Source organism: Somniosus microcephalus, chromosome 4, assembly GCF_052327205.1.
Source record: "Somniosus microcephalus isolate GS21.2 chromosome 4, FLI_Smic_1.0, whole genome shotgun sequence".
Classification (NCBI taxonomy): domain Eukaryota; kingdom Metazoa; phylum Chordata; class Chondrichthyes; order Squaliformes; family Somniosidae; genus Somniosus; species Somniosus microcephalus.
In genome coordinates this window covers 254,879,060-254,892,443 of record NC_140990.1, presented here as the reverse complement: position 1 = coordinate 254,892,443, position 13,384 = coordinate 254,879,060, and the positions used below count along the sequence as shown (strand labels likewise).

At 48.8% G+C, this 13,384-nt stretch overlaps 1 protein-coding gene across 1 annotated transcript in view; it reads right to left on the bottom strand.

The window, feature by feature from the left end:
• Positions 1 to 13,384, bottom strand: part of LOC147120391 (mitogen-activated protein kinase kinase kinase 14-like) — a 93,637-nt gene that overhangs the window by 41,819 nt on the left and 38,434 nt on the right. The window contains exons 6-7 of the mRNA XM_085984224.1: positions 11,674 to 11,805; positions 1,865 to 1,960 (exon numbers count right to left, since the gene is read on the bottom strand). Coding sequence (XP_085840350.1) covers positions 1,865 to 1,960; positions 11,674 to 11,805 — 228 coding nt within the window. The remainder of the gene's footprint in view (positions 1 to 1,864; positions 1,961 to 11,673; positions 11,806 to 13,384) is intronic.

Genomic DNA, 13,384 nt, shown 5'->3' with positions numbered 1-13,384 from the left:
CTTCACTCAGGAAAACCAGGTCTACACATACCCTAATGCAAGTCTTTTCTAACAGGCGGTCCTTAATAAGTCCACTTGTTAGGCTGTAACCAACAAGGTAAAGTTTTAAAATGTACTTACCTGAATGTGGAGCCGGGAGTAGCAAGAGTGCAGCTCGCGACCCCACATTCAAAGAAGGAGGGGCCGCTGCTTGCAAGCTTCCCCGATCGCTGCCACTGCCCCCACTCCCCGGCCAAAGCTACCTCCCCCCCCGGCCACCGCTACCTTTCACCCGATCGCCCAACCTCCTGACCCGATCGCCCCCTTCTCAATCGCTCCCCTTCCCGGTCGCCCTCCATTTCCCCAGTCCCCTTTAACCACTTACCTGATTGCCGCTGTTGGCATTGCAGCAGCCTGATCTTCCATTCCTCTTCGCCAGTGAGCTGCCTGGGGATGCCTATTAGGTGTCCGCAGCTCACCAGCTCGATGATGATGAAGTCTGAGGCCCGATATCTGATGCCCTTCGGGCCTCACCATTCAGGCGCAGGGATTGTTCCTTGCACCCCTCATGCACCCAAAATGTACTCAAATTTCGATGCCATAATATGTAAATTCAACAAGAACTTACAGTTATATTGTACTCTGTGGCAGCAGGGTGAGAGAGGGTAGAAACCAAAGACATAGTTAAAGAGGCTTTTAAAGGTAGGGAGAGAGGTAGCAAGTCAGAGTGATTTAGGAAGAGAATTCCAGATAGCAGGAGCATTGTGACTGAAAGAACAGCCTCCAATGGTGCAGCAGAGAGCACAGCTACACTCTCATTATAACATAAACATAAATCTATATTTATAGCAACTATAAACATTCCTTTTCAAATCACTTTTCAATTTCTTGCTCATTACAGGTACAATGCTCTGAAAATAGTAAAGCAGACATTCAACAACCACTGAAAATTGATGCAGGGAATTTTCATAATCAATGCTCCTGCCAGTGGCTGATTCCTTAATTCAACTTCAAAGACAAAGGCCTCAAAATTCTTGTGGCCAGAGAAGGCAGTAAGCAAAATTTGTACTGAGGAGGGCCAAGAATTTGGGAAGGACTTTGATTCTGACAGATTCCCATTTGCAGTTCAGCTTTCAATTTTTGGGGGAGGGGGTGGGCAGAACTTGGGAGGATCTTACATCCCCATTGTGCCTTCAGTAGGCCTCAGTGGAACTCTGGAGTCCTGGAGGCCTTTAGAAGGGCCACAAACATTAACTAGGGATAATGGCTCTGCTGGGAGCTAAAGACTTTCTTGGCCAGTGTTTTCTTCAGCCCAAAAGGATTGGGGGCACCTTAGGCATAGCGGTTGTCGGCTGCCCAGCCTTCTGCCAGTGAATTGGGAATTTGGGATGGCTGCTGCTGAAATGCCCTTGCAGGCATGATGCACACACCCCTGTCATGCAAATGACCCTGCCCCTGGCATTTGGGATTGGTTTTCTGGTTTTGGACCAGTGAAAATGGGGTTTCCACTCTGCTGGTTATGTGCTGGCAGATCGGATTCCCAGTAATTTCAAAACCACAGTTATGCCATTAGGATACCTTTTAAAAATCTATTTGGATTAAATGGAGCTCAAGATTACATGTTACTTTGCAGAGCCCTGTTAAGAACTGTCACCCTCTATCAGCTTCAGCGTTCAGCTCTAAATCTGTAGGTTGGAACTCACTGGTGGTTTGTGCCATTATACCCTTTTTGTCCATTGTGCAAATGACAGCACTGATGCCTCTTTTATGCTGAGCCTCACAACTGGAATTTGGAAGCACTTGGTGAAACCGTCCTACTTATACCATAGGGCCGTAAGTAAAACAAAAGTAAGTGTAATTTAGAAGATAACTTGAATTATTTTACCTTTGGGTGTGAGCTGTCCCAGTGGTAGCTTTTTAGCAAACGTAAAGTCACAAAGCAAAAGCCGCTGCTGCGCTTCAGAGAGAAGAATGTTGTCACCTGAAAGGTTTCAAACATATAGTTATTAAAAATGATCACAAGGCTGTTTATTTATCTATTTGTATGGTATTCAGCAAATCGGTTGGGTGTTAAATTATGAAAACAGGTGTAGCTTATAGTGGCCTGAGATTTACTGTTGGGAGTGGTAGTACATGCAGTAGGTTTAGTTGAAGAATGTCCTTCAGCTTATTTAATCTCCTCCTTCTACAATACGAACCCTACCACCTTCCCATTACAGCATCGAGCCAATTCTGAAGTGAGCCCTGATGCACTATCGATTCTAATAAAAGGCTGAGTAGAGTTCAGAACAACAGGCTTTTATTAACTACTGAATGCAACTACAAACAGATCAGGACTATGCCTCTAGTGGACGACCGAATGGCAGAGAGCTGCCGTGCAGCCGTCCTTATACCAGGTAGCCAAGGGCGGAGTCAGCTGAGGCATAGTCAGGTATAACAGTGAAACAAGAGTGAATGACAACAACAACAACAACAACAATAGTGAACACAGTGAACGACAGTGGTTTACCACATTCACCCCTCGTTTAAAATTAAGTCCGGCGGGGTGAAGTGTATCAAAAGTTCGAGTAGGTGAGTCTGTCGGGCGGCCTCGTTTGCCGTCGAGATCTTCGTGGCGACGGTTGAGATGGTACAGCTTCCAACGACGCGTCTTGAACGGGATCGAGCACCGGTGTATCGTCCCCTTTGGTGTTGGGTGGGCGAGTGGACTCCGGCGGGTCCTGGGGTCGCGGCATGCCGTCTACTGGGGTGGAATGGACAGGGGTGAGAATTGGGTCTACTGAATTTTGGGCCGTGTCGAAGGGGGTCGTGGTGGAGGGCAATGGTGACGGGTCAGTGGACCCCGAGGGTGCCAGATCTCTAATGGAGGCTGTATCCTCCCGCCCGTCCGAGTATGCCACGTAGGCGTACTGGGGGTTGGCATGGAGGAGGTGAACCTTCTCTAACAGGGGAGCCGTTTTGTGGGACCTTACATGCTTCCTCAGCAGGACGGGCCCTGGGGACGTCAGCCAGTGTGGTAGTGAGGTACCGGATGTGGACCTCCGGGGAAAAACGAACATTCGCTCATGGGGGGTGGCGTTGGTGGCAGTACACAGCAGTGACCGGATGGAGTGGAGCGCATCAGGTAGGACATCCTGCCAACGGGAGGTCGGAAGGCCCCTAGATTTTAAGGCTAGGAGGGCCGCCTTCCAGACCGTCACATTCTCTCTTTCAACCTGTCCGTTCCCCCGGGGTTTGTAGCTGGTGGTCCGGCTTGAGGCAATACCTCTCATGAGCAGGTACTGACGGAGTTCGTCGCTCATGAAGGACGAGCCCCGGTCGCTATGAATATAGCTGGGAAAACCGAACAAAGCAAAGAGGTTGTGCAGGCATTTAATGACCGTAGCGGTGGTCATGTCCGGGCAGGGGATGGCGAAAGGGAAACGGGAGTACTCATCAACTATGTTGAGGAAGTACACATTACGGTCAGAGGAGGGGAGGGGCCCTTTAAAGTCGACACTCAGGTGCTCAAAGGGGCGGGTGGCCTTGATCAGGTTTGCTCTGTCAGGCATATAGAAGCGCGGCTTGCACTCTGCACAGACTGGGCAGCTCCTGGTCATGGTCCTGACCTCCTCGATGGAGTAAGGCAGGTTGCGGGCCTTGATGAAGTGGAAGAACCTGGTGACCCCCGGGTGGCAGAGGTCGTTGTGGAGGCCCCGTAGTCTATCGATCTGCGCGTTGGCGCATGTGCCTCGTGATAGAGCATCTGAGGGTTCGTTGAGCTTCCCGGGCCGGTACAAGATGTCGTAATTGTAGGTGGAAAGTTCAATTCTCCACCTCAAAATCTTGTCATTTTTGATTTTGCCCCTTGTTGTGTATGTAACCGTTTACCTTTAAGGGAACTATAGAATGTAACCGTTCGCCTTTAAGAGCACTACTTTAGGGTGGCACTATCTATTGGCTCATGTATACTGTAATACCGATAGTGACCACACCAGTATATAAGGGTTGTGATACGTTAACTAGGGCAGAATCGCCCGAGCCTCTGAATAGTAAAGACGTGTTTTATTTTGTTAACAGTGGAGTCTGTGATTATTTATAATACAACCCACAGACTTAACATTGGCGACGAGTCAGGATTCGAACCCTGCGGCAGTTGTTCCACGGCGGCTTCGTCCGAAGACAGGACGTTGAAGAGAGGTTTCAATCCTCACCAGTCTGGAACCGACAGGCTGGAAGCGACAGGCATTAGGACCCTGAAGCCTCCATAACCTCGTGGGTAAGCCGCAGCGTTGGCTGCAAAGACAGGGCGATCGCAATCCCTGATAAGAGCCGCGGTGAAACGCGCGAGCGGGTAAGCCAGAGCCCGGGAGGGAGCGAGCGAGCAAGAGCCGAGCGAGCGGGTGAGCCAGAGGCCGGGGGCCGCTTTCAAGTGCGAGGCGCAGCCGGGCCATCGATCGCATCCGCTGATAAGGGCCGCACTCGGGCTGAAAGTCAGCGTCGGGGAACGGGTGATAACCGCCATTGAAGTGGGCGGAGAGCGCCGAGAAGCGCGGGAAAACCGCCATCGAAGTGGGCGGGGAGAGCGAGAAGCGCGGGAAAGCCGCCATTTTTCGCGGGGAAACCGCTGAAGAAGAAGGAAGAAGCGGGAAACCGCCATCTTGGAAATTATTAAGAATTTCAGGAAAGTAATAAGATTTTTCAGAAAGGCTGGTGTGTTCTCAAGAAGAGAGGGAAAATAAGTATAAGTACAGCAATACTTGTGGTGTTCTCAAGAAGAGAGAAGAAAATTAATAATAAGTAAAGTAATACTTGTACTGTACTCGAAAAGAGAAGAAGATGCCTAAGCGAGGAAATATTAATGACTTTAATGCTGAAATAGAAGACTGGGCCACGTATGTGGAACGCATAGAAATATATTGCGTAGCCAACGACATTGAGGATGACGACAAGGCAATAACTTTGTTAAATTCGATGGGAGCAAAAACATACGGGCTTTTGAAACATCTAATAGCACCAGTTAAACCAGTGGACCAGACCTTCGAAGAGATCGTAGCAGTGCTGAAGGATCACTTGAACCCCACACCGTTGATACTGGCTGAACGATTTAAATTTTACGCCAGAACCCAGAGGCAAGATGAAAGCAATGCGGAATACTTAGTCGAACTGCGTAAGCTAGCGAAATACTGCCAGCTTGGAGGGAATTTGACAGAGGCGCTGTGGGACAAGTTCGTATGCGGCTTGGCCAAAGAAGGAACGCAGAAGGGACTCCTGGAGGAAAACGACCTCACACTGGACAGGGCTGTCCTCATAGCTTCATCGCACGAAGCCGCAGTGAAAGGAACGGCGGAAATGCAGCTAAAGGCGGCGGCACTCGGGGTGGACCAAATGACTGCAAGCATTTCCAAATGCTACCGTTGTGGAAAGACAACGCACGACCAGAATCAGTGCTGGTTTAAGAATCAAGAGTGCAGGAAATGTGGCAAACTGGGTCACATCGCGAAGGTATGCAGGTCCAGAAAGAAGACCAACAAACAAAGGAAGCCACCACCACAAGAAAAGTACAACAAGGTGCATCAGGTGGCTGAAAAGAGTTCAGACGAACAAAATTCAGACTCAGACCCAAACAGCCAGGAGTTGGATAGTCTGAGAATCCACAATGTGGGTAAAGTAACTGATCTACAGACGATCTGGGTCACACTAAAAATAGCTGGAGTCCAAGTACGAATGGAGCTGGACACGGGATCAGCTGTATCAGTCATCAACCAAAAGGACTACCACCGACTATTCTCTCACATACCCTTAAGAAATACCAAGTTCGTATTACAGACATACACGGGGCATCGCGTATACCCCATGGGGAAAATAAGAGTCAAGGTGAGAGATAGGGGTAAAGTACACCCAAGAATGAATTTGTACGTACTACCTGAGGGAGGACCACCACTTCTAGGACGGGAGTGGATCAAGAAAATAGACATGGAATGGCACTACCGACAAGCAATGACGAGTGAGGACTCGGTGCAGACAAGCAGCTCAGACTCTGAGCCGGAAGACGATAAGTCCAGCTTATGTATGAAAAACAAGGTTAACATTAACTCACAGACTAAGGTTGGAAAATCGATGGCGTGCATAAAGACAGAGAATTCTGAGTCTGTTCAAGCTACAGACATATGCATTACGGAGGAACACCGGGCTCGAACTCAACGCTATTTCAAAGTACAACAACAATTAGAACAATTAAGTTACCGCCTCGTACAAGAGATGAAAACAATGAAAAAGTTCTATGACACCGAATGGGAGAGTCTGGAAAGACAACAGAACCTACTGGCTCAAGCAGAGAGCGACCATAGAGCCATCGTGACCAATTACCGATCACATCTCCCTGATGATGTTCAGGGGTTAGAATATTTGCATGATCTAGAGATACAGCAGAAGGGCAAATCACGCTGCACTGAGGATTTTGTTCTGCAATTAGAGACGGAGCTAGTGCAGGCAAAGTTAAGAGAAGTTGAATCACAGGGTGCTCTTAAGGAGATGCAGAAACAAATCTTGGACATGGAAAAGAGAAACGCTTCTTTACCTGATGAGAATAATGTGGCCATGTTGCAAGAGGAGCTTATAGGGGCGAAACTGAAAGAAGCTAAGCAAAGGATGTTGGAACTTGAAACGCAGAACCAAATCAGCGGTAATCAGCTATGTCAAGCAGAGAAGGAGTGCAAGGGTCTACATGAGAAGGTGCAATATCTCTCAGCCCAAAATAAGGGACTACTCACTCAGTTAAATGAAAGTAAACGGGAAATGGCTGAGATGGACTGCAAGAATAAAGAAGAGTTGATGGCAGTGAGACTTCGAGAGGCAGATAGCATAGCAGCCTTGGCTGAACTCCAACAGGAAATTGCGAAAGAAACAAATGAAGAGGAATCTTCAGGAAGCCAGGATTTTATTCCAGTTCTTCTCTACGACTCCTTACAAGCAGAGTGCGAGAAGTTGAAAAAACAGTATGAACAGGCCCAGACTACAATTCTGGAGGGGGTTAACTCAGCAACCTCCGAAAAGCTAGTTTCGTTGGAAGTATATGAGCAACTAAAGGTTGAACATGAGCAAGAAGTCCAAAGGCTGCAGGAAATTCTTGAGGAGCTCAGGGCCAAGACAGACTCATCGGTAGAAGTTCCATACATAGATGAGGATGTAGAGGTGAAAGACATGGCAGAACTCATAAAAATATGGAAGGAAGCCCAAGACAAATATGAGGCGGCAATTACCGAGGTTGACCGACTTGAAGAACAGTTTCAACTGGGAATGGGCCCTGAACATGAGCTAGAGAGCATCGAGGCGCAACTTCTCCAAGCACTGGAAGCCAAAGTACAAGAGGAAGAGAAGATGAAAGCATTGGAGAAAATGATGGATGAAATGGAGGAGTACGCTGAATTACGTCCAGGGGAACAGGAGAATGGGGAAACAGCTACTTCAGTAGAAGGATTAAATAGCCTGATAACGAAATCCCTGAAGGAAGGGAAAGGATTGAACGCACAAATGAGGCCAGGAGGGAAGGAAGGGCAGACATCCGAGGAAGAGCAGGATGAATATGATTGCTTGAAGAAGGGTTTTGACCTGTTGAGTGACACCGAATGTTATGAGGATGTGGTCTGCCCAAATTGTGATGGGAACTCCCAAAGTGCTGAAATCCTGAGGAAGCACTTAAGGTCTAAGGAACATAGAGAGTTGGTGGCGCTACAGATGGCAGCCGGGAAAAGAGCTCGGAGAGTTTCAAAAAGGCAGAAAAGAAAAAGAAGAAGCAGAAAATAATAACTGTTTAAAATATTATTACTTCTACTACCTCAGTCCGAACACTATGAAAGGTGCTAAATTTGTAAAAAAAATCCAGGGACATTATCAAGACAGCCAGTGGGTTGTATAAGTCCGCACTGCTGGTTCAACAGGACGAAAGTACAAGCTGTTAAAAAAAAAGGCTATGGAGGATGCTGTCTGGAACGAATTAATACCAGAGACTGAATTTATGAACTGTTCCCACAGAGACTGAACCTGTAAACTGATTCCACTGAGAGTATGTTTGTAAACTGTTATATGACGTTGACTCCATTGAGAGTATATCTGTAAATTGTTATATGACGTTGACTCCATCGAGAGTATATCTGCAAACTGTTTATATAAAGTTGAAGATTGTATGTTTAACGGGATTCTGTAAGTAATAAGCTAGGAAGGGAGGAGTGTTGTGTATGTAACCGTTTACCTTTAAGGGAACTATAGAATGTAACCGTTCGCCTTTAAGAGCACTACTTTAGGGTGGCACTATCTATTGGCTCATGTATACTGTAATACCGATAGTGACCACACCAGTATATAAGGGTTGTGATACGTTAACTCGGGCAGAATCGCCCGAGCCTCTGAATAGTAAAGACGTGTTTTATTTTGTTAACAGTGGAGTCTGTGATTATTTATAATACAACCCACAGACTTAACACCCCTCTGCTTATTATTGAACATGAAAGCGACTGAACGCTGGTCAGTAAGCAGGGTAAATCGTTTTTCAGCCAGGTAGTGCCGCCAGTGGCGCACCGCCTCCACAATGGCCTGGGCCTCCTTTTCCACAGAGGAGTGTCTGAGTTCGGAGCCCTGGAGGGTTCGTGAAAAGAAGGCCACGGGTCTTCCCGCCTGGTTAAGGGTAGTGGCCAGGGCAAAGTCGGATGCATCGCTCTCCACCTGGAAGGGGATGGACTCGTCCACCGAGTGCATGGTGGCCTTGGCAATGTCATCTTTTATACGGTGAAAGGCTGAGCGGGCCTCCGCCGTCAGGGGAAAGGAAGTGGACTTGATAAGTGGACGGGCTTTGTCCGCATAATGAGGGACCCACTGGGCGTAATAGGAAAAGAAGCCCAGGCACCTTTTGAGGGCCTTGAGACAGTGGGGCAGGGGAAGTTCCATCAGGGGGCGCATCCGGTCAGGGTCAGGACCGATGACTCCGTGTTCCACCACGCAGCCAAGGATAGCGAGGCGGGTTGTGCGGAATATGCACTTTTCCTTGTTGTACGTGAGGTTTAGGAGTTGGGCCGTGCGAAGGAACTTATCAAGGTTGGCGTCATGGTCCTGCAGGTCATGGCCGCAGATGGTCACGTTGTCCAGGTAGGGAAACGTGGCCTGTAACGCATTCTCGTCGACCATCCGGTCCATCTCCCTCTGGAAGACGGAGACACCGTTGGTGACGCCGAAAGGAACCCTGAGGAAGTGAAAAAGGCGGCCGTTTGCCTCGAAAGCTGTGTACTGGTGGTCCTCAGGGCGGATAGGGATTTGGTGGTATGCTGCCTTGAGGTCAATGGTCGAGAAAACGCGATATTGCGCTATCTTATTAACCATGTCGGCTATGCGGGGGAGAGGGTATGCGTCCAACTGGGTGTACTTGTTGATTGTCTGGCTGTAGTCGATGACCAGGCGCTGCTTGTTGCCGGTCTTAACGACTACCACCTGAGCTCGCCAGGGGCTGGTACTACCCTCAATAATCCCCTCCTTCAGGAGCCGCGTCACCTCAGATCTTATAAAGGATCTGTCCCCGGTGCTCTTTGTGGCGATAGGCTTGCAGTCACGGGTGAGGTTAGCGAACGGGGGGGGGGGGTGATTTTGAGGGTGGAGAGACTACAGGTGGGGCGCGGTGGGCAATTTAAAAACTGCTGGTTGCAGACAGTGAGTGGGGGAAAAGGTCCACCGTATGTCAAGGTGACACTCTTAAAGTGACAATGAAAGTCCAACCCCAGCAGAACGGCAGCGCAGAGATGTGGCAGGATGAAGAGCTTTACATTTTTATAAACGGAGCCCCTCGCCGAAAGGGTCACTACGCAGTAGCCGCCGACGTCTGCTGAGTGAGATTTTGAGGCCATGGAGATCCGATGGCGCGCTGGCAGGACCGAGAGGGAATAATGCCGTACCGTATCAGGGTGTATGAAGCTCTCCGTGCTCCCGGAATCAAAAAGGCAAATTGTGGCATGGCCATTTACCTGGATGTCCATCGTGGACCTGGCTAGCTGATGGGGTCTGGATTGATCCAGCGTAATGGAGGCCGCTGTGGAGTCGGGAGCGTCGCTGTAAAACCCCGGTGAGGCGGTGGGTGAGTCGGGGGCCCGTTGGCAAAATGGCGGACAAAATGGCGGCGTCGGAGAAGAAGGACAAAATGGCGGCGCCCATGACGATCCCGATCCCCACGAGGCTGGAGGAAGGCAAGATGGCCGCTCCCACGAATCGCAAGCGGCGCTGCTGAAGGTAGGGTTCTTCTGACTTCTGCAGACGCCAGCGTAGTGTCCCTTCTTACCGCAGGCAGAGCAGACAGCATTTTTCGCCGGGCAGCGCGCCCTGGGGTGTTTGGTTTGGCCACAGAAATAACATTTCTGGCTCGGGCGGGACATCGCTGCAGCAGTTGGGGCTGGGGCCCGGGGCGGCGCCACGTCCCAAGATGGCGGCGGCCGCGACATCCACGAGGCGGCCGCGCGGTCCGGGGAGTAGGCCTCCATGTTCCGATGGGCTACGTCCAACGAAAGGGTGAATGAAATCGCCTTCTTCAGGTCGAGCTCGCTACTTTCCAGCAGTCGCTGCCGTGTGTGAGTGGACCTGAGGCCCGCAACGAGGGCGTCCCGGATGAGCTCCTCCGTATGTTCCGTGGCTGATACTTGCTTGCATTCGCAGGCTCGGCCAAGTTCCTTCAGCGCCCGTATGTATGCTTCTGTGGGTTCCCCGGGCTGTTGTTTGCGGGACCCCAGGAGATGTCTTGCATAAACATAGTTGACCGGGCGTGCATATTGTTCCTTTAAAATGTCGATAGCCCCCTGGTAGCTCGTAGCGTCCCGGATAAGGGCAAAAGCTCGGTGGTTTACTTTCGAATTCAGCACCCTGAGCTTGTCGGCGTCGGTGGCGACGGTCTCGCCGGATGCAGCCAGAAAAGACTCAAAACAGTTCAACCAGTGTGAGAACTTAGCAGGCGAGTCCGGTTCTTGCGGGTCGAGTTCCAGGCACTTGATCTTAAGTATCTGCAGCATCGTTATTTTATTTATTTATTTTTTGTCAGTAGTTAATAAAATTGATGCGCTATCGATTCTAATAAAAGGCTGAGTAGAGTTCAGAACAACAGGCTTTTATTAACTACTGAATGCAACTACAAACAGATCAGGACTATGCCTCTAGTGGACGACCGAATGGCAGAGAGCTGCCGTGCAGCCGTCCTTATACCAGGTAGCCAAGGGCGGAGTCAGCTGAGGCATAGTCAGGTATAACAGTGAAACAAGAGTGAACGACAACAACAACAACAATAGTGAACACAGTGAACGACAGTGGTTTACCACAAGCCCCGAGTCCAGATCTCAGCCATCCTTCCAGGCAACCTTTGCCCCCTTTCTAACAGCACCATTACTTATATTGGGTATTAAAGTGGCTGAATGCCATGGACAGTGTGTTTAAAATGTAGACTTGGTGCCAGCAGTGGGAAATAGCTGGAGCAGAATTCAGCCATTTCCCCAGGTGAGGAGTATTTTATGCTCACTTGCTGGAAAAATCTAAGCTATTATTTCCCTGAAAAATCTAAGAGAAATACAGTTACTATTAATAATTTAATAAATATGTTTCAATCTGTCAGAAGAGTAAACTATTATAATAATGCAACAATACCCATGTCATGTATTAACTTGCAGCAAACAATGGCATGAAGCTTTCTGCTACCTTTCACATCATTGTGGATGATGCTGCATCGGTGCAAATAGTCCAGGGCATCCAGAATCATTTTGAAGTACTTTATGGCTAATATGTGAGGGAGGCGACACTTTTTCTCTATTAGCCCACTTAATGTTCCACCTATACAGAGAGAAGAGGGTGAAGGACGAATATAAAATTTGTTTCAATTTAAAATGTAAGCAAAACAATTACTGAACTGTTGGAAATAGAGTTAGGTTTTCTCTTTTTCTTAAAGGAGGGCACGATCTGCAAGTTTGCAGGGGATACTTAGACCTGTACGAGTGTCAGGACTGTAGACCATGCTCATCTGCTTCAGGCGGATCTTGATGCATTGGAGGATTGGGCTTATGATTGGCAAATGATATTTAACTTTGAAAAGTGCAGTTTTATGCATGTGGGCAGGGTGAATGCTGAACATACATACACCCTTTAGGGAAAAGCATTAAAGCAGGTGGAGAAAGAAAGAGATCTGGGCGTTCTAGTGTATCGGCCTCTAACAGTTCATGAGCAATGCCGTGTAGCGATAGCTAGAGTGACTAGGGTGTTGGGGTACATTTGTAGGACAATTGATTACAAGTCAAAGCATACTTTGTCCTTGTACAAGACCTTGGTTACTAAATGAATTCTCAGTTTGAAGCATCTTAGTTATCAAGATAGGCTGAAAGAGCTGGGACTCTACACATTAGAGAATTGTAGAATTAGGGGTGATTTGAATGAGGTTTAAAAGATGAAAAGATTGTGTTCGAGTTGACAGTTTGGTCCAATTAAATAGGCTAGTGAGGACCAGGGGGTCACAATTTTAAGTTGTATTAGACAAGATCTAGGGTAGATGTCATAAGGTGGTTCTTTTCCCAGAGAATAGTGGACCTCTGGAACAGTCTCTATGCGGGAGTCCTCCCTTGTTCTATTGGGGACTTGGCCTGGAGGGTGTTGCACGGAGCAGTCCCGTGCAATATATTTTTAAGTAGGTTCACGGACTCCCAGGCCGCCTGTTTGTTCTGCGGCCTGGAGGAGTCCATTTTTCACATTTACACAGAGTGTGAGAGGTTGCAGCCCCTCTTCCATTATTTGAAAGGGCTGCTCCTCGATTTTTGGTTGCACTTCAGTCCCACGCTCTTGATCTACGGTCACCCGGTGTGGAGGGGAGCGGGCAGGTTGGAGGACCTCCTCGTGGGCCTGCTCCTGGGCCTGGCTAAGAAAGCCATCAATTGGTCCAGGCAGCGGGCGGTCGAGGGGGTCGTCCAGCCAGATTGCCTCCCTCTCTTCCGCGGCCATGTTCGCGCCAGGGTGGCCCTGGAGATGGAGCACGCGGTGTCCGCCGGCGCGCTCGAGCACTTCCGTGACCGGTGGGCGCCGCGGGGACTGGAGTGCATAATTGGATTGGACAACCAAATTTTTATTTGATTTGCTAAGGTTTATATGAAGTTTTTGAGTTTTAATTACAGTTTATTTGTTTAATTTACTTGGTCCATTTAAAAGAGGGACCTCTGGAACAGGCTGCCGGCTCGGCAATGGATGCTGATTCGTTGAATTCCTTCAAGCAAGAGCTGGACCTGTTTCTGGCTGGGGCGGAGATCCCCTCATACAAAAAGTAGGCACTGCATAGAATTATCAGGACCAGCATGATCTCCTGGGCTAATATTGATTGCCTAAGGGGGCAGAGATGAATTTCCCAGATTTTTTCCCCCAAATTGTCCTG